This window comes from Synchiropus splendidus, chromosome 12 (genome assembly GCF_027744825.2).
Source record: "Synchiropus splendidus isolate RoL2022-P1 chromosome 12, RoL_Sspl_1.0, whole genome shotgun sequence".
NCBI lineage: Eukaryota > Metazoa > Chordata > Actinopteri > Syngnathiformes > Callionymidae > Synchiropus > Synchiropus splendidus.
Window position 1 is genome coordinate 22,729,112 of NC_071345.1, and position 19,248 is coordinate 22,748,359.

At 47.5% G+C, this 19,248-nt stretch overlaps 1 protein-coding gene across 1 annotated transcript; it reads right to left on the reverse strand.

Annotated features, from left to right (window-relative positions):
* Window positions 1-3,268: 3,268 nt before the first annotated feature.
* On the reverse strand, window positions 3,269-13,089 carry LOC128767911 (uncharacterized). Its single transcript, XM_053880274.1, is given in 5 exon segments — window positions 3,269-5,941; window positions 5,943-8,326; window positions 9,176-9,294; window positions 9,380-11,853; window positions 11,855-13,089. Coding segments are annotated over 5 exon segments (8,838 nt in total). The 5' UTR covers window positions 13,043-13,089.
* Window positions 13,090-19,248: the final 6,159 nt, after the last annotated feature.

A 19,248-nucleotide genomic window follows, 5' to 3' on the forward strand; every position in this document is an offset into this window, starting at 1 on the left:
ACTACTAGAAAGACCCTTTATGCTATTGTGGGAGGTTAAAATTTCATGTTCTAAAGATTCCCAGCAAAGTTATGGCACAAAGCAGAAAATGCGTTTTCAGCCTGAGATGAGGTGGGTTCCGGAACGCCAAACGTAAAAATGTTGATAACTTTTGAACAACACTTCAGACAGCTTAGATTTTATGTGCAACTACTAGAAAGACCCTTTCTGCTTTTGTGGGAGGTGAAAATTTCATGTTCTGAAGCTTCCCTGCAAAGTTATGGCACAATGCAGAAAACGCGTTTTCAGCCTGAAAAAAGGTGGGTTCCGGAACGGCAAACATAAAAATGTTGATAAATTTGGAAAAACACTTCAGACAGCTTAGATTTGATGTGCAACTACAAGAAAGACCCTTTATGCTATTGTGGGAGGTTAAAATTTCATGTTCTAAAGATTCCCAGCAAAGTTATGGCACAAAGCAGAAAATGCGTTTTCAGCCTGAGATGAGGTGGGTTCCGGAACGCCAAACATAAAAATGTTGATAACTTTGGAAAAACACTTCAGACAGCTTAGATTTGATGTGCGACTTCTAGAAAGTCCCTTTCTGCTATAGTGGGAGGTGAACATTTCATGTTCTGAAGCTTCCCTGAGAAGTTATGGCACAATGCTGAAAACGCGTTTTCAGCCTGAGATAAGGTTGATTCCGGAATGCCAAACATAAAAATGTTGATAACTTTTGAAAAACACTTCAGACAGCTTGGATTTGATGTGCAACTCCTAGAAAGACCCTTTCTGCTATAGTGGGAGGTCAAAATTTCATGTTCTGAAGCTTCCCTGGAAAGTTATGGGACAATGCGTAAAACGTGTTTTCAGCCTGAGATAAGGTCGATTCCGGAACGCCAAACATAAAAATGTTGATAACTTTCGGAAAACATTTCAGACAGCTTAGATTTGATGTGCACCTACTAGAAAGACCCTTTCTGCGATAGTGGGAGGTGAAAATTTCATTTTTGAAGCTTTCCTGCAAAGTTATGGCACAATGCAGAAAACGCGTTTTCAGCCTGAGATAAGGTGGGTTCCGGAACGCCAAACATAAAAATGTTGATAACTTTGGAAAACACATCAGACAGCTTATATTTGATGTGCAACTACAAGAAAGACCCTTTCTGCTATAGTGGGAGGTGGAACTTTCATGTTCTGAAGCTTTCCTCCAAAGTTATGGCACAATGCAGAAAACGCGTTTTCAGCCTGAGACAAGTTGGGTTCCGGAACGCCAAACATAAAAATGTTGATAACTTTCGAAAAACACTTCAGACAGCTTAGATTTGATGTGCAACTACTACAAAGACCCTGTCTGTCATAGTGGGATTTGAAAATTTCATGTTCTGAGGCTTCCCTGCAAAGTTATGGCACAATGCAGATAACGCGTTTTCAGCCTGAGATAAAGTGGGTTCCGGAACGCCAAACAAAAAAAATGTTGATAACTTTCGAAAAACACTTCAGACAGCTTTGATTTGATGTGCAACTACTAGAAAGACCCTTTCTGCTATAGTGGGAGGTGAAATTTTTCATGTTCTGTAGCTTCCCTGCAAAGTTATGGCACAATGCAGAAAACGCGTTTTCAGCCTGGGATAAGGTGGGTTCCGGAACGCCAAACATAAAAATGTTGATAACTTTGGAAAAAACATTTCAGACAGCTTAGATTTGATGTGCAACCACTAGAAAGACCTATTCTGCTATTGTGGGAAGTGAAAATTTCATGTTCTGAAGCTTCCCTGCAAAGTTATGGGACAATGCAGAAAACGCGTTTTCAGCCTGAGATAAGGTGGGTTCCGGAACGCCAAACATAAAAATGTTGATAAGTTTGGAAAAAACATATCAGACAGCTTAGATTTGATGAGCAACTACTACAAAGACCCTTTCTGCTATAGTGGGAGCAGAAAATTTCATGTTCTGAAGCTTCCCTGCAAAGTTATGGCACAATGCAGAAAACGTGTCTTCAGCCTGAGATAAGGTGGGTTCCGGAACGCCAAACATAAAAATGTTCATAACTTTGGAAAAAACATTACAGACAGCTTAGATTTGATGTGCAACTACTAGAAAGACCCTTTCTGCTATTGTGGGAAGTGACAATTTCATGTTCTGAAGCTTCCCTGCAAAGTTTTGGGACAATGCAGAAAACGCGTTTTCAGCCTGAGGTAAGGTGGGTTCCGGAACGCCAAACATAAAAATGTTGATAACTTTGGAAAAAACATATCAGACAGCTTAGATTTGATGTGCAACTACTACAAAGACCCTTTCTGCTATAGTGGGAGCTGAAAATTTCATGTTCTGAAGCTTCCCTGCAAAGTTATGGCACAATGCAGAAAACGCGTTTTCAGCCTGAGATAAGGTGGGTTCCGGAACGCCAAACATAAAAATGTTGATAACTTTGGAAAAACACTTCGGACAGCTTATATTTGATGTGCAACTACTAGAAAGACCCTTTCTGCTATAGTGGGAGGTGAAACTTTCATTTTATGAAGCTTTCCTTCAAAGTTATGGCACAATGCAGAAAACGCGTTTTCAGCCTGAGATAAGGTGGTGTTAAACCTTTCCTGCCTCCTCACCGGACCGTGGTCGGGCGTCACAGGGGAGGTGTTCCGTCACCTCCAAGGCTGGAGCGCGCACTCCAGGGTTTAATGTCCTTTTCGTCGGCTGGAGCTGGGACATGGATGAGTCGAGTCTTTGGTAGAGCGTTCTTGTGGTTTATTTTGTCGCAGTTCGAACTTGACACGTACCGGGCACTTCTACACGTTTTTCTTCCCCAGAGAGACGTCAATCTCCCGGCAGCCCCTCCCACACGCAGCGGCCACACCACACATACACGAACAGCGGCAGACACTCCACACTCACTCCTACAACACTACCCCCACTCTGGATAGCATTCTAAACAATGCACTCCAGCAACTCCATCCAAAATAAAACAGGTGGGCAACCCTTATTACTTGCAATATACAAAAATAAAGTATTTTAGCCTCACCTTTAAAATGAGCACCTGTGGAGAAATAGTGTATAAAAAATAAAATGGCACCATCCTGTCCATAACAGTCAGCGGGTGACTTTTAACTCAATTGTGCGTGAATACCAGGCCAACCGCTTTACACACTTTCACTATTGTCACTAGACATATGTACGAGCCCTCAACATGCAGACTAGACCAATACTCTTTTTTTTTTCAGAACATATTTGAACATGAGAACATTATAAATCCTAAACTTAACTATTCATCTCAAACAGTTAACCTCGCTTAATGGACCCATTCCCCATACATGATTGGTGGTCGTCGCTGGCGACGAGGTCTTTCAGCGCTCGGGTCCGGATGATGTTGAACTGCAGCACCACTGCTGTCTGGAAGACCGGACTGAGGAGAGTCAAACACAACAGTATCAATGTCAGGATCTGAGGAAGTGGAACTGAAAGCTGTCCCAGCTGCACTGTTGTAAAACAGCTGAGACAAGCCCAGGTCCAGGTCCGCTTGATCACTCTGCACAGGTGGTGGCGACACCTCCATCGGTGTCCATGAAGACGCCAGCTCCAGGGCCCAGGTGTTGTCCAGAGCGTCCCGGCAACGGTACGGCTTCAGCTGATCATGATGGACCACCTTGACTTTGGTCCTGGGGTTCTTCTGGATCCTGTACACCAGGTCGTCCAGCTGTCCCAGGATGAAATATGGCCCTTCATACGACGGCAGGAACTTCCGAACTCTGTTCTTGACATTTCGGGTGCCTTTGATGAGATACCAAACAGCATCACCAATCTGATAGTGGGTCCGACAGCAAGACTTGTCATATTGTCTTTTTGCTCGTTGCACTGCTTCACCAAGGGCGACTCTGACGATCTGGTGTGCCAGCTCCAACCGTTCTCGGAGACTCTGGACGTACTCAGGGGGTGAAGGTGTGGCGTCAATGTCTGGAGGTAATCCAGCAACCAGATCAACTGGCTCAGTCAATTCCCTGCCGAACATCATCATGTTTGGAGTTAAACCAGTTGCACTGTGCTTGGTTGCTCGGTAGGCCATGACAGCAAAGGGGATCATCACATCCCAGTCCCAGTGACGGCGCTCAGCTGTAGTGCCCAGGATCTTCTGTAGAGTGGCGTTGAATCTTTCCACTTGGCCATCAGACTGTGGACGGAAGGGCGTGGTGTGAGTTTTCTCGATGCCGAACGTTAAGCACATCTTCTGGAACACCTCAGATTCAAAATTGCGGCCCTGGTCACTGTGCAGGGTATGTGGAGCACCGTAATGAGACACCCACTGAGAGGCCAAAACTTCTGCCACAGTCACAGCTTTGTCATCATGGAGGGGGAATGCTTCAACCCACTTAGTAAAATAGTCTTGTATGACAAGTATATACCGATTTCCCCGCTCAGTCTCATCTGCTCGGAAGGATTTGGGCAGCAACACTTGGGGGTAAAACTGCGTGTCGTCCAGGCAGTAGTATTTCCTCATCAGGACTCCATCCCGGATGAAAAGTCTTGCCCATTGACTCCAGTAGGCCTTAGTCGCGGGGCTGTAGGGTGACACGGTGACCCAAGGGGGGCGCTCACTGCCGGACTCGAGCCATATCTTGACGGGTGAGATGTCCATGTCTGCCTCCTGGGCTCGTTGGAGGTCCGTCATGGACCAGCCTTGAAACGAATGGACCGAGTCGTCAGCGTTGATCACCCCCACTATATTCACCTGGAGCGATTCCGGTCCACTGACGGGCATGTCTGACCCCATCTTACACTGGATAGCCTGATGGGTGACACATTTTGATGGAACTGAAGGAGGCGGCAACTTACATGGACAAGACTGGCGACAAGGTCTCCGGGACAGGCTGTCCGCGTTAGTGTGGAGCAACCCCGGGCGATGGATGATGTTGAAGTTGTACTCGCCGAGTCTCTCCAGCCACCTGGCTAGCTGTCCTTCGGGCTCTTTCATCTTGGTCAGCCACCGGAGACTGCTGTGGTCTGTTCTCACGGTGAACTGGCGGCCTAATAAATACTGTCGAAAATGAGATGTAAATTCGACCACAGCCAACAACTCTCGACGGGTCGTACAGTAGTTTTGTTCCGTCTTGGACAGCTTGCGGCTTCCGTAGGCTAACACACGTTCACTTCCCTCCTGAACCTGGGACAATACTGCACCAATGCCGGTGTCACTGGCATCTGTGTCCAAGATCATCTCACCTTGGTCGAGAGGGTACCCCAAGATGGGTGCGGTTGACAGCAGTTGCTTCAGTTCATTGAAAGCCACCTGACACCTGTCCGTCCACTCGAACCGGGCATTTTTCTTGGTCAGATTATGGAGGGGCTCAGCTATTGATGCAAAGTCTTTGACAAAGCGGCGGTAATAGGACGCCAGGCCGACAAACTGACGAACCTCTTGCAGTGAAGTTGGTGGTGGCCAGTCTTGAACCTTCTGGACTTTTTGAGGGTCGGTGGACACGCCCTTCTCTGACACTATGTGACCAAGGTAGTTCACTTGCCGGCGGAAGAGGCAACATTTAGCGGGCTTCAGCTTTAGTTGAGCTCGGTGTAGTCGGTTGAACACTTGGCTTAGCCGTTGTAACATCTCAGGCACATCCTTCCCCAGCACTATTATATCATCCAGATAGACCAAGCAGGTCTCCCACTGCAGACCAGCCAGAACACGGTCCATTAATCGCTGGAAGGTTGCCGGAGCGTTACACAGTCCAAATGGCATGACATTCCATTCAAATAGGCCGTTTCTGGTACAGAAGGCTGAAGCTTTACGAGCTCGAGGTGTAAGTTCCACCTGCCAGTAGCCGGAAGCCAAGTCTAGTGTGCTGAACCACTTTGCCGTCGAAAGAGTGTCCAGTGTGTCTTGTATTCGGGGCAGGGGATATGCATCTTTGATGGTGCAGTCATTCAGAGATCTGTAGTCAATGCAGAGCCGATAAGTTCCATCTTTTTTTTCGTACCATCACAATAGGCGATGCCCAGCTGCTGTGGCTACGCTTAGCGAGTCCGAGCTCCAGGTTCTGCTGTATCTGCTCATCAGCATCACGCTGTTTCTCCCATGCCATTCTTCGTGGTGGTTGCTTGACTGGGGCACCTGGACGAGTAATGATGTCGTGTTGGACCAGATTTGTGCGACCAATATCATCCGGGCCAGTGGAAAATACACTGCTGTAGGTGCATAACAGTTGCGCCAGTTGAAGTCGCTCTCGGTTACTTAACTCTGCTGAGCTTTTTGTATAGAGTTCTCGCAGATGTGGTGGCAGTGTAGACGACTGGTCAGTTGCACTGGAGACCATTATGTTGCTTGTGGACTGCAGCGGTGTAGCAGGCTGGAGGAATCCAGCAATGGCCCCCTTCTTGATAGTCACAGCCCTGTTGCCCGGATTGAAAATGCGTAGTGGCACAGGTTGAAGCTTGGCTGGTTCCACCAACACTCTGGCAACAAGCAATCTGTGTTTCTCCACAAATCCTTTGGTGGGACTCAGAACCACTTGGCCTTCAATACAGCTTCCCGCATGGGTCATTCCCCTCACCAAATACTCATGACCGGGCAGCAAGACAACAGTTCGGCACACTTTCACAGCACTAGTCTTTTTCTTTGTGTCGGGACGGTAAAACGGCACTTCTTCTCCAAACAAGATAATGTGCTGTTTCCCATAATCCAAATGTGCTTGTGCTTGAATCAGGAATGGCTGGCCAAGAAGGGCATCATCACCCACGATGTCTGCGATCAGAAAGGGCACACTGACTTGTCTGTTGTGGAACTGCACTGTGAGGTCGGCTTCTCCGTGCACAGGAACAGTACCAGGTCCCACACCTACTAGGGTTGTGACCGTCGGTGGCTGCAGTGGTGGGCGAACATCTGGCTGGAGAGCGTTGTACAGTCGAAGAGGGAAAACACTTCTAGCCGCCCCAGTGTCCAAGACAGCGTACACCTCCAGGTCACCGACCAACATGCTGACACTCATTTCTTGACTCGGGTTGTGATCGAGGGTGGCAGGTTTAGGCTGCGTTGGACTCTGTTTGTATGCCGGAGCTCTGGTTGGCTGTCTTGGTGATGGACACTCACGCCTCATATGTCCCAACCCTGAGCAGTTGTGGCAGCGAATGTCCTCCCACTTCATGTCGTGGCGGGCAGACATCTTACGTGGGGGGCAACGTGGAATGGCTGGAGGGCTAGGGGGCACAGATGCTCTGCTGGGCAGGGTCGGCATTGAAACACGTTCTGTACCTTCGACTTCGACTCCTTCCTTGACAACAGCTGCTCTTTGCCGTCGTTCACTGAAACTACGGGACCCAGAATGAGCAAAACTGGCCACATACAATGCAGCGCGCTTGGTGGTCTCATGGCGCCTTGCAATATCATATGCTTGAGCCAGAGTACGTGGGCGCTGTTCTAATAATTTCTGGACAATCTCTGCATCTCCCACAGCAGATGTAAAGACCTCCACACCGATAGTGTCCTGCTCTACTTCACTTCTGTCACTGTAGGCCACCGAGACTTTCCCATATATGTCGTCCCTCAACAAGTGAAGCGACTCACCAGTCTTCCGCACCCTCTGACGGAGTTCGATTGCCACTGCCGCAGCATGCTCTGATGACGGTCCGTAGGCAGTTTCCATCTCCTCCACCAGGCGGCCATAATCCCACCTAGCAGAGCGTGGATTACGATGGACGATGGCACCAGCAGGCCCAACTAAACAAAACTTTAACTGCACGGTCATTGTCTTCTCAGACCAGTTGTTGGCGTGGGCGCAGCTCTCAAACTTGTATAAGAATTCTCTCCATGGTGTAGTGCCATCATACTGGCCGGGCCGAAGCGTGGGGACTCTCTCTTCTGTGCCGGTATCGTCTTCACTATCAGAAGGCGACTCCTGGCGCAGGTGACGCTGACCTGACACACCACGTCCACTTTGCATGACAGCGGTTCGGCCTCCAACTCTCAAGTGATTCATTGGATCAGTCAACTGATCACACACCTCTGTACTCTGTGGGTGACCAGAAGGACTTTGGTGGGTGTATGGAAGAGCAAATTCCATGGGAGTACTCTGAACATAATTTCCAGTGCGACCACCAGAGAATGGGTTCACATGTGGCGTGGAAAACTGTGAATAGTCCGGGTCATAACTGTCCACGTCATCAATAAACGGATTCGTGTTTTTCCACTGGGGCCGGCGAGCCTCACTCAAAGGATGAAACACGTAACCCCCTTTCCTCTGTTCATTCTTGGCAATTTGTTTGAACGGGTTGTCACCTTCATTCCACAAACAGTATTTTTCGTTGTCCACGAAGCGTCCGTCACGTCCTTTACTCATGGCGAACTTGTTGCTGCTAACTCCTCCGAACATCCAACCTCGTGTAGCTTAGCAATTAGCTCCTCCGTTCCTCACCGACACGGTTCGACTTTTTAAAACTTTCTTTCAGCGTATGTCACTTTAAACGTGCTCACCACAGTGTTCCGAGCCTCCAGTCCCTTCGTGGTCGCCAGTGTTAAACCTTTCCTGCCTCCTCACCGGACCGTGGTCGGGCGTCACAGGGGAGGTGTTCCGTCACCTCCAAGGCTGGAGCGCGCACTCCAGGGTTTAATGTCCTTTTCGTCGGCTGGAGCTGGGACATGGATGAGTCGAGTCTTTGGTAGAGCGTTCTTGTGGTTTATTTTGTCGCAGTTCGAACTTGACACGTACCGGGCACTTCTACACGTTTTTCTTCCCCAGAGAGACGTCAATCTCCCGGCAGCCCCTCCCACACGCAGCGGCCACACCACACATACACGAACAGCGGCAGACACTCCACACTCACTCCTACAACACTACCCCCACTCTGGATAGCATTCTAAACAATGCACTCCAGCAACTCCATCCAAAATAAAACAGGTGGGCAACCCTTATTACTTGCAATATACAAAAATAAAGTATTTTAGCCTCACCTTTAAAATGAGCACCTGTGGAGAAATAGTGTATAAAAAATAAAATGGCACCATCCTGTCCATAACAGTCAGCGGGTGACTTTTAACTCAATTGTGCGTGAATACCAGGCCAACCGCTTTACACACTTTCACTATTGTCACTAGACATATGTACGAGCCCTCAACATGCAGACTAGACCAATACTCTTTTTTTTTCAGAACATATTTGAACATGAGAACATTATAAATCCTAAACTTAACTATTCATCTCAAACAGTTAACCTCGCTTAATGGACCCATTCCCCATACATGATTGGTGGTCGTCGCTGGCGACGAGGTCTTTCAGCGCTCGGGTCCGGATGATGTTGAACTGCAGCACCACTGCTGTCTGGAAGACCGGACTGAGGAGAGTCAAACACAACAGTATCAATGTCAGGATCTGAGGAAGTGGAACTGAAAGCTGTCCCAGCTGCACTGTTGTAAAACAGCTGAGACAAGCCCAGGTCCAGGTCCGCTTGATCACTCTGCACAGGTGGTGGCGACACCTCCATCGGTGTCCATGAAGACGCCAGCTCCAGGGCCCAGGTGTTGTCCAGAGCGTCCCGGCAACGGTACGGCTTCAGCTGATCATGATGGACCACCTTGACTTTGGTCCTGGGGTTCTTCTGGATCCTGTACACCAGGTCGTCCAGCTGTCCCAGGATGAAATATGGCCCTTCATACGACGGCAGGAACTTCCGAACTCTGTTCTTGACATTTCGGGTGCCTTTGATGAGATACCAAACAGCATCACCAATCTGATAGTGGGTCCGACAGCAAGACTTGTCATATTGTCTTTTTGCTCGTTGCACTGCTTCACCAAGGGCGACTCTGACGATCTGGTGTGCCAGCTCCAACCGTTCTCGGAGACTCTGGACGTACTCAGGGGGTGAAGGTGTGGCGTCAATGTCTGGAGGTAATCCAGCAACCAGATCAACTGGCTCAGTCAATTCCCTGCCGAACATCATCATGTTTGGAGTTAAACCAGTTGCACTGTGCTTGGTTGCTCGGTAGGCCATGACAGCAAAGGGGATCATCACATCCCAGTCCCAGTGACGGCGCTCAGCTGTAGTGCCCAGGATCTTCTGTAGAGTGGCGTTGAATCTTTCCACTTGGCCATCAGACTGTGGACGGAAGGGCGTGGTGTGAGTTTTCTCGATGCCGAACGTTAAGCACATCTTCTGGAACACCTCAGATTCAAAATTGCGGCCCTGGTCACTGTGCAGGGTATGTGGAGCACCGTAATGAGACACCCACTGAGAGGCCAAAACTTCTGCCACAGTCACAGCTTTGTCATCATGGAGGGGGAATGCTTCAACCCACTTAGTAAAATAGTCTTGTATGACAAGTATATACCGATTTCCCCGCTCAGTCTCATCTGCTCGGAAGGATTTGGGCAGCAACACTTGGGGGTAAAACTGCGTGTCGTCCAGGCAGTAGTATTTCCTCATCAGGACTCCATCCCGGATGAAAAGTCTTGCCCATTGACTCCAGTAGGCCTTAGTCGCGGGGCTGTAGGGTGACACGGTGACCCAAGGGGGGCGCTCACTGCCGGACTCGAGCCATATCTTGACGGGTGAGATGTCCATGTCTGCCTCCTGGGCTCGTTGGAGGTCCGTCATGGACCAGCCTTGAAACGAATGGACCGAGTCGTCAGCGTTGATCACCCCCACTATATTCACCTGGAGCGATTCCGGTCCACTGACGGGCATGTCTGACCCCATCTTACACTGGATAGCCTGATGGGTGACACATTTTGATGGAACTGAAGGAGGCGGCAACTTACATGGACAAGACTGGCGACAAGGTCTCCGGGACAGGCTGTCCGCGTTAGTGTGGAGCAACCCCGGGCGATGGATGATGTTGAAGTTGTACTCGCCGAGTCTCTCCAGCCACCTGGCTAGCTGTCCTTCGGGCTCTTTCATCTTGGTCAGCCACCGGAGACTGCTGTGGTCTGTTCTCACGGTGAACTGGCGGCCTAATAAATACTGTCGAAAATGAGATGTAAATTCGACCACAGCCAACAACTCTCGACGGGTCGTACAGTAGTTTTGTTCCGTCTTGGACAGCTTGCGGCTTCCGTAGGCTAACACACGTTCACTTCCCTCCTGAACCTGGGACAATACTGCACCAATGCCGGTGTCACTGGCATCTGTGTCCAAGATCATCTCACCTTGGTCGAGAGGGTACCCCAAGATGGGTGCGGTTGACAGCAGTTGCTTCAGTTCATTGAAAGCCACCTGACACCTGTCCGTCCACTCGAACCGGGCATTTTTCTTGGTCAGATTATGGAGGGGCTCAGCTATTGATGCAAAGTCTTTGACAAAGCGGCGGTAATAGGACGCCAGGCCGACAAACTGACGAACCTCTTGCAGTGAAGTTGGTGGTGGCCAGTCTTGAACCTTCTGGACTTTTTGAGGGTCGGTGGACACGCCCTTCTCTGACACTATGTGACCAAGGTAGTTCACTTGCCGGCGGAAGAGGCAACATTTAGCGGGCTTCAGCTTTAGTTGAGCTCGGTGTAGTCGGTTGAACACTTGGCTTAGCCGTTGTAACATCTCAGGCACATCCTTCCCCAGCACTATTATATCATCCAGATAGACCAAGCAGGTCTCCCACTGCAGACCAGCCAGAACACGGTCCATTAATCGCTGGAAGGTTGCCGGAGCGTTACACAGTCCAAATGGCATGACATTCCATTCAAATAGGCCGTTTCTGGTACAGAAGGCTGAAGCTTTACGAGCTCGAGGTGTAAGTTCCACCTGCCAGTAGCCGGAAGCCAAGTCTAGTGTGCTGAACCACTTTGCCGTCGAAAGAGTGTCCAGTGTGTCTTGTATTCGGGGCAGGGGATATGCATCTTTGATGGTGCAGTCATTCAGAGATCTGTAGTCAATGCAGAGCCGATAAGTTCCATCTTTTTTTTCGTACCATCACAATAGGCGATGCCCAGCTGCTGTGGCTACGCTTAGCGAGTCCGAGCTCCAGGTTCTGCTGTATCTGCTCATCAGCATCACGCTGTTTCTCCCATGCCATTCTTCGTGGTGGTTGCTTGACTGGGGCACCTGGACGAGTAATGATGTCGTGTTGGACCAGATTTGTGCGACCAATATCATCCGGGCCAGTGGAAAATACACTGCTGTAGGTGCATAACAGTTGCGCCAGTTGAAGTCGCTCTCGGTTACTTAACTCTGCTGAGCTTTTTGTATAGAGTTCTCGCAGATGTGGTGGCAGTGTAGACGACTGGTCAGTTGCACTGGAGACCATTATGTTGCTTGTGGACTGCAGCGGTGTAGCAGGCTGGAGGAATCCAGCAATGGCCCCCTTCTTGATAGTCACAGCCCTGTTGCCCGGATTGAAAATGCGTAGTGGCACAGGTTGAAGCTTGGCTGGTTCCACCAACACTCTGGCAACAAGCAATCTGTGTTTCTCCACAAATCCTTTGGTGGGACTCAGAACCACTTGGCCTTCAATACAGCTTCCCGCATGGGTCATTCCCCTCACCAAATACTCATGACCGGGCAGCAAGACAACAGTTCGGCACACTTTCACAGCACTAGTCTTTTTCTTTGTGTCGGGACGGTAAAACGGCACTTCTTCTCCAAACAAGATAATGTGCTGTTTCCCATAATCCAAATGTGCTTGTGCTTGAATCAGGAATGGCTGGCCAAGAAGGGCATCATCACCCACGATGTCTGCGATCAGAAAGGGCACACTGACTTGTCTGTTGTGGAACTGCACTGTGAGGTCGGCTTCTCCGTGCACAGGAACAGTACCAGGTCCCACACCTACTAGGGTTGTGACCGTCGGTGGCTGCAGTGGTGGGCGAACATCTGGCTGGAGAGCGTTGTACAGTCGAAGAGGGAAAACACTTCTAGCCGCCCCAGTGTCCAAGACAGCGTACACCTCCAGGTCACCGACCAACATGCTGACACTCATTTCTTGACTCGGGTTGTGATCGAGGGTGGCAGGTTTAGGCTGCGTTGGACTCTGTTTGTATGCCGGAGCTCTGGTTGGCTGTCTTGGTGATGGACACTCACGCCTCATATGTCCCAACCCTGAGCAGTTGTGGCAGCGAATGTCCTCCCACTTCATGTCGTGGCGGGCAGACATCTTACGTGGGGGGCAACGTGGAATGGCTGGAGGGCTAGGGGGCACAGATGCTCTGCTGGGCAGGGTCGGCATTGAAACACGTTCTGTACCTTCGACTTCGACTCCTTCCTTGACAACAGCTGCTCTTTGCCGTCGTTCACTGAAACTACGGGACCCAGAATGAGCAAAACTGGCCACATACAATGCAGCGCGCTTGGTGGTCTCATGGCGCCTTGCAATATCATATGCTTGAGCCAGAGTACGTGGGCGCTGTTCTAATAATTTCTGGACAATCTCTGCATCTCCCACAGCAGATGTAAAGACCTCCACACCGATAGTGTCCTGCTCTACTTCACTTCTGTCACTGTAGGCCACCGAGACTTTCCCATATATGTCGTCCCTCAACAAGTGAAGCGACTCACCAGTCTTCCGCACCCTCTGACGGAGTTCGATTGCCACTGCCGCAGCATGCTCTGATGACGGTCCGTAGGCAGTTTCCATCTCCTCCACCAGGCGGCCATAATCCCACCTAGCAGAGCGTGGATTACGATGGACGATGGCACCAGCAGGCCCAACTAAACAAAACTTTAACTGCACGGTCATTGTCTTCTCAGACCAGTTGTTGGCGTGGGCGCAGCTCTCAAACTTGTATAAGAATTCTCTCCATGGTGTAGTGCCATCATACTGGCCGGGCCGAAGCGTGGGGACTCTCTCTTCTGTGCCGGTATCGTCTTCACTATCAGAAGGCGACTCCTGGCGCAGGTGACGCTGACCTGACACACCACGTCCACTTTGCATGACAGCGGTTCGGCCTCCAACTCTCAAGTGATTCATTGGATCAGTCAACTGATCACACACCTCTGTACTCTGTGGGTGACCAGAAGGACTTTGGTGGGTGTATGGAAGAGCAAATTCCATGGGAGTACTCTGAACATAATTTCCAGTGCGACCACCAGAGAATGGGTTCACATGTGGCGTGGAAAACTGTGAATAGTCCGGGTCATAACTGTCCACGTCATCAATAAACGGATTCGTGTTTTTCCACTGGGGCCGGCGAGCCTCACTCAAAGGATGAAACACGTAACCCCCTTTCCTCTGTTCATTCTTGGCAATTTGTTTGAACGGGTTGTCACCTTCATTCCACAAACAGTATTTTTCGTTGTCCACGAAGCGTCCGTCACGTCCTTTACTCATGGCGAACTTGTTGCTGCTAACTCCTCCGAACATCCAACCTCGTGTAGCTTAGCAATTAGCTCCTCCGTTCCTCACCGACACGGTTCGACTTTTTAAAACTTTCTTTCAGCGTATGTCACTTTAAACGTGCTCACCACAGTGTTCCGAGCCTCCAGTCCCTTCGTGGTCGCCAGTGTTAAACCTTTCCTGCCTCCTCACCGGACCGTGGTCGGGCGTCACAGGGGAGGTGTTCCGTCACCTCCAAGGCTGGAGCGCGCACTCCAGGGTTTAATGTCCTTTTCGTCGGCTGGAGCTGGGACATGGATGAGTCGAGTCTTTGGTAGAGCGTTCTTGTGGTTTATTTTGTCGCAGTTCGAACTTGACACGTACCGGGCACTTCTACACGTTTTTCTTCCCCAGAGAGACGTCAATCTCCCGGCAGCCCCTCCCACACGCAGCGGCCACACCACACATACACGAACAGCGGCAGACACTCCACACTCACTCCTACAACAGTGGGTTCCGGAACGCCAAACATAAAAATGTTGATAACTTTGGAAAAAACATATCAGACAGCTTAGATTTGATGTGCAACTACTACAAAGACCCTTTCTGCTATAGTGGGAGCAGAAAATTTCATGTTCTGAAGCTTCCCTGCAAAGTTATGGCACAATGCAGAACACGCGTTTTCAGCCTGAGATAAGGTGGGTTCCGGAACGCCAAACATAAAAATGTTGAAAACTTTGGAAAAAACACTTCAGACAGCTTAGATTTGATGTGCAACTACTAGAAAGACCCTTTCTGCTATAGTGGGAGGTGAAAATTTCATGTTCCGACGCTTCCCTGCAAAGTTATGGCACAATGCAGAAAACGCGTTTTCAGCCTGAGATAAGGTGGGTTCCGGAATGCCAAACATAAAAATGTTAATAACTTTCGAAAAACACTTCAGACAGATTAGATTTGATGTGCAACTATTAGAAAGACCCTGTTTGTCATAGTGGGAGAAGAAAATTTTATGTTCTGATGCTTCCCTGCAAAGTTAAGGAACAATGCAGAAAACGCGTTTTCAGCCTGAGATAAGGTGGGTTCCGGAACGCCAAACATAAAAATGTTGATAACTTTGGAAAAACACTTCAGACAGCTTAGATTTGATGTGCAACTACTAGAAAGAGCCTTTCTGCTACAGTGGGTGGTTAAAATTTCATGTTCTGAAACTTCCTTGCAAAGTTACGGCACAATGCAGAAAACGCGTTTTAAGCCTGAGATAAGGTTGATTCCGGAACGCCAAACATAAAAATGTTGAAAGCTTAGGAAAAAAACTTCATACAGCTTAGATTTGATGTGCAACTACTAGAAAGACCCTTTCTGCTATTGTGGGAAGTGAAAATTTCATGTTCTGAAGCTTCCCTGCAAAGTTATGGGACAATGCAGAAAACGCGTTTTCAGCCTGAGATAAGCTGAGTTCCGGAACGCCAAACATAAAAATGTTGATAACTTTGGAAAAAACATATCAGACAGCTTAGATTTGATGTGCAACTACTACAAAGACCCGTTCTGCTATAGTGGGATGTGAACATTTCATGTTCTGAAGCTTCCCTGAGAAGTTATGGCACAATGCAGAAAACGCGTTTTCAGCCTGAGATAAGGTGGTTTCCAAAACGCCAAACGTAAAAATGTTTATTACTTTGGAACAACACTTCTGACAGCTTAGATTTAATGTGCAACTACTAGAAAGACCCTTTCTGCTATAGTGGGAGGTGAAAATTTCATTTTCTGAAGCTTCCCTGCAAAGTTATGGCACAATGCGTAAAACGCGTTTTCAGCCTGAGATAAGGTCGATTCCGGAACGCCAAATATCAAAATGTTGATAACTTTCGAAAAACACTTCAGACAGCTTAGATTTGATGTGCAACTACTAGAAAGACCCTTTCTGCTACAGTGGGAGATTAAAATTTCATGTTCGGAAGCTTCCATGCAAAGTTATGGAACAATGCAGACAACGCGTTTTCAGCCTGAGATAAGGTCGATTCTGGAACGCCAAACATAAAAATGTTGATAGCTTTCGAAAAACACTTCAGACAGCTTAGATTTGATGTGCAACTACTAGAAAGACCCTTTCTGCTATAGTGGGAGGTGAAAATTTCATGTTCTGACGCTTCCCTGCAAAGTTATGGCACAATGCGTAAAACGCGTCTTCAGCCTGAGATAAGGTCGATTCCGGAACGCCAAACATAAAAATGTTGATAACTTTGGAAAAACATTTCACACAGCTTATATTTGATGTGCAACTACTAGAAAGACCCTTTCTGCCATAGTGGGAGGTAAAAATTTCATATTCTGAAGCTTCCCTGGAAAGTTATGGGACAATGCGTAAAACGCGTTTTCAGCCTGAGATAAGGTCGATTCCGGAACGCCAAACATAAAAATGTTGATAACTTTCGAAAAACACTTCAGACAGCTTAGATTTGATGTGCAACTACAAGAAAGACCCTTTCTGCTATAGTGGGAGGTGAAAATTTCATGTTCTGAACCTTCCCTGCAAAGTTGTGGCACAATGCGGAAAACGCGTTTTCAGCCTTAGATAAGGTGGGTTCCGGAACGCCAAACTTGAAAATGTTGATAACTTTCGAAAAACACTTCAGACAGCTTAGATTTGATGTGCAACTACTAGAAAAACCCTTTCTGCTATAGTGGGAGGTGAAAATTTCATTTTCTGGAACTTCCCTGCAAAGTTATGGCACAATGCGTAAAACGCGTCTTCAGCCTGAGATAAGGTCGATTCCGGAACGCCAAACATAAAAATGTTGATAACTTTGGAAAAACATTTCAGACAGCTTATATTTGATGTGCAACTACTAGAAAGACCCTTTCCGCTATAGTGGGAGGTGAAACTTTCATGTTCTGAAGCTTTCCTTCAAAGTTATGGGACAATGCAGACAATGCATTTTCAGCGTGAGATAAGGTGGGTTCCGGAACGCCAAACTTAAAAATGTTGATAACTTTCGAAAAACACTTCAGACAGATTAGATTTGATGTGCAACTATTAGAAAGACCCTGTTTGTCATAGTGGGAGCTGAAAATTTTATGTTCTGATGCTTCCCTGCAAAGTTAAGGGACAATGCAGAAAACGCGTTTTCAGCCTGAGATAAGGTGGGTTCCGGAACGCCAAACATAAAAATGTTGATAACTTTGGAAAAACACTTCAGACAGCTTAGATTTTATGTGCAACTACTAGAAAGACCCTTTCTTCTACAGTGGGAGGTTAAAATTTCATGTTCTGAAGCTTCCCTGCAAAGTTATGGCACAATGCAGAAAACGCGTTTTCAGCCCGAGATAATGTGGGTTCCGGAGCGGCAAACGTAAAAATGTTGATAACTTTGGAAAAACACTTCAGACAGCTTAGATTTAATGTGCAACAACTAGAAAGACCCTATCTGCTATAGTGGGAGATGAAAATTTCATGTTCTGAAGCTTCCCTGCAAAGTAATGGCACAATGCAGAAAACGCTTTTTCAGCTTGAGATAAGGTGTGTTCCGGAACGCCAAACATAAAAATGTTGATAATTTTTGAAAAGCACTTCAGACAGCTTAGATTTGATGTGCAACTACTAGAAAAACCCTTTCTGCAATAGTGGGAGGTGAAAATTTCATTTTCTGGAACTTCCCTGCAAAGTTATGGCACAATGCGTAAAACGCGTCTTCAGCCTGAGATAAGCTCGATTCCGGAACGCCAAACATGAAAATGTTGATAACTTTCGAAAAACACTTCAGACAGCTTAGATTTGATGTGCAACTACTAGAAAGACCCTTTCTGCTATAGTGGGAGGTGAAAATTTCATTTTCTGAATCTTCCCTGAGAATTAATGGCACATGCACAAAACGCGTTTTCAGCCTGAGATAAGGTGGGTTCCGGAACGCCAAACGTAAAAATGTTGATAACTTTCGAAAAACACTTCAGACAGCTTAGATTTGATGTGCAACTAATAGAAAGACCCTTTCTGCCATAGTGGGAGGTCATAATTTCATGTTCTGAAGCTTCCCTGGAAAGTTATGTGACAATGCGTAAAACGCGTTTTCAGCCTGAAAAAAGGTCGATTCCGGAACGCCAAACATAAACATGTTGATAACTTGAGAAAAACACTTCAGACAGCTTAGATTTGATGTGCAACTACAAGAAAGACCCTTTCTGCTATAGTGGGAGGTGAAAATTTCATGTTCTGAAGCTTCCCTGCAAAGTTATGGCACAATGCAGAAAACGCGTTTTCAGCCTTAGATAAGGTGGGTTCGGAACGCCAAATTTAAAAATGTTGATAACTTTCAAAAAACACTTCAGACAGCTTAGATTTGATGTGCAACTATTAGAAAGACCCTGTTTGTCATAGTGGGAGCTGAAAATTTTATGTTCTGATAATTCCCTGCAAAGTTAAGGGACAATGCAGAAAACGCGTTTTCAGCCTGAGATGAGATGGGTTCCGGAACGCCAAACATAAAAATGTTGATAACTTTGGAAAAACCCTTCAGACAGCTTAGATTTGATGTGTAACTACTAAAAAGACCCTTTCTGCTATAGTGGGAGGTGAAACTTTCATGTTCTGAAGCTTTCCTTAAAAGTTATGGCACAATGCAGTAAACGCGTTTTCAGCCTGAGACAAGGTGGGTTCCGAAACGCCAAACATAAAAATGTTGATAACTTTCGAAAAACACTTCAGACAGATTAGATTTGATGTGCAACTATTAGAAAGACCCTGTTTGTCATAGTGGGAGCTGAAAATTACATGTTCTGATGCTTCCCTGCAAAGTTAAGGAACAATGCACAAAACGCGTTTTCAGCGTGAGATAAGGTGGGTTCCGGAACGCCAAACTTAAAAATGTTGATAACTTTGGAAAAACACTTCAGACAGCTTAGATTTGATGTGCAACTACTAGAAAGACCCTTTCTGCTACGGTGGGAGGTTAAAATTTCATGTTCTGAAGCTTCCCTGCAAAGTTATGGCTCAATGCAGAAAACGCGTTTTCAGCCCGATATAATGTGGGTTCCGGAGCGGCAAACGTAAA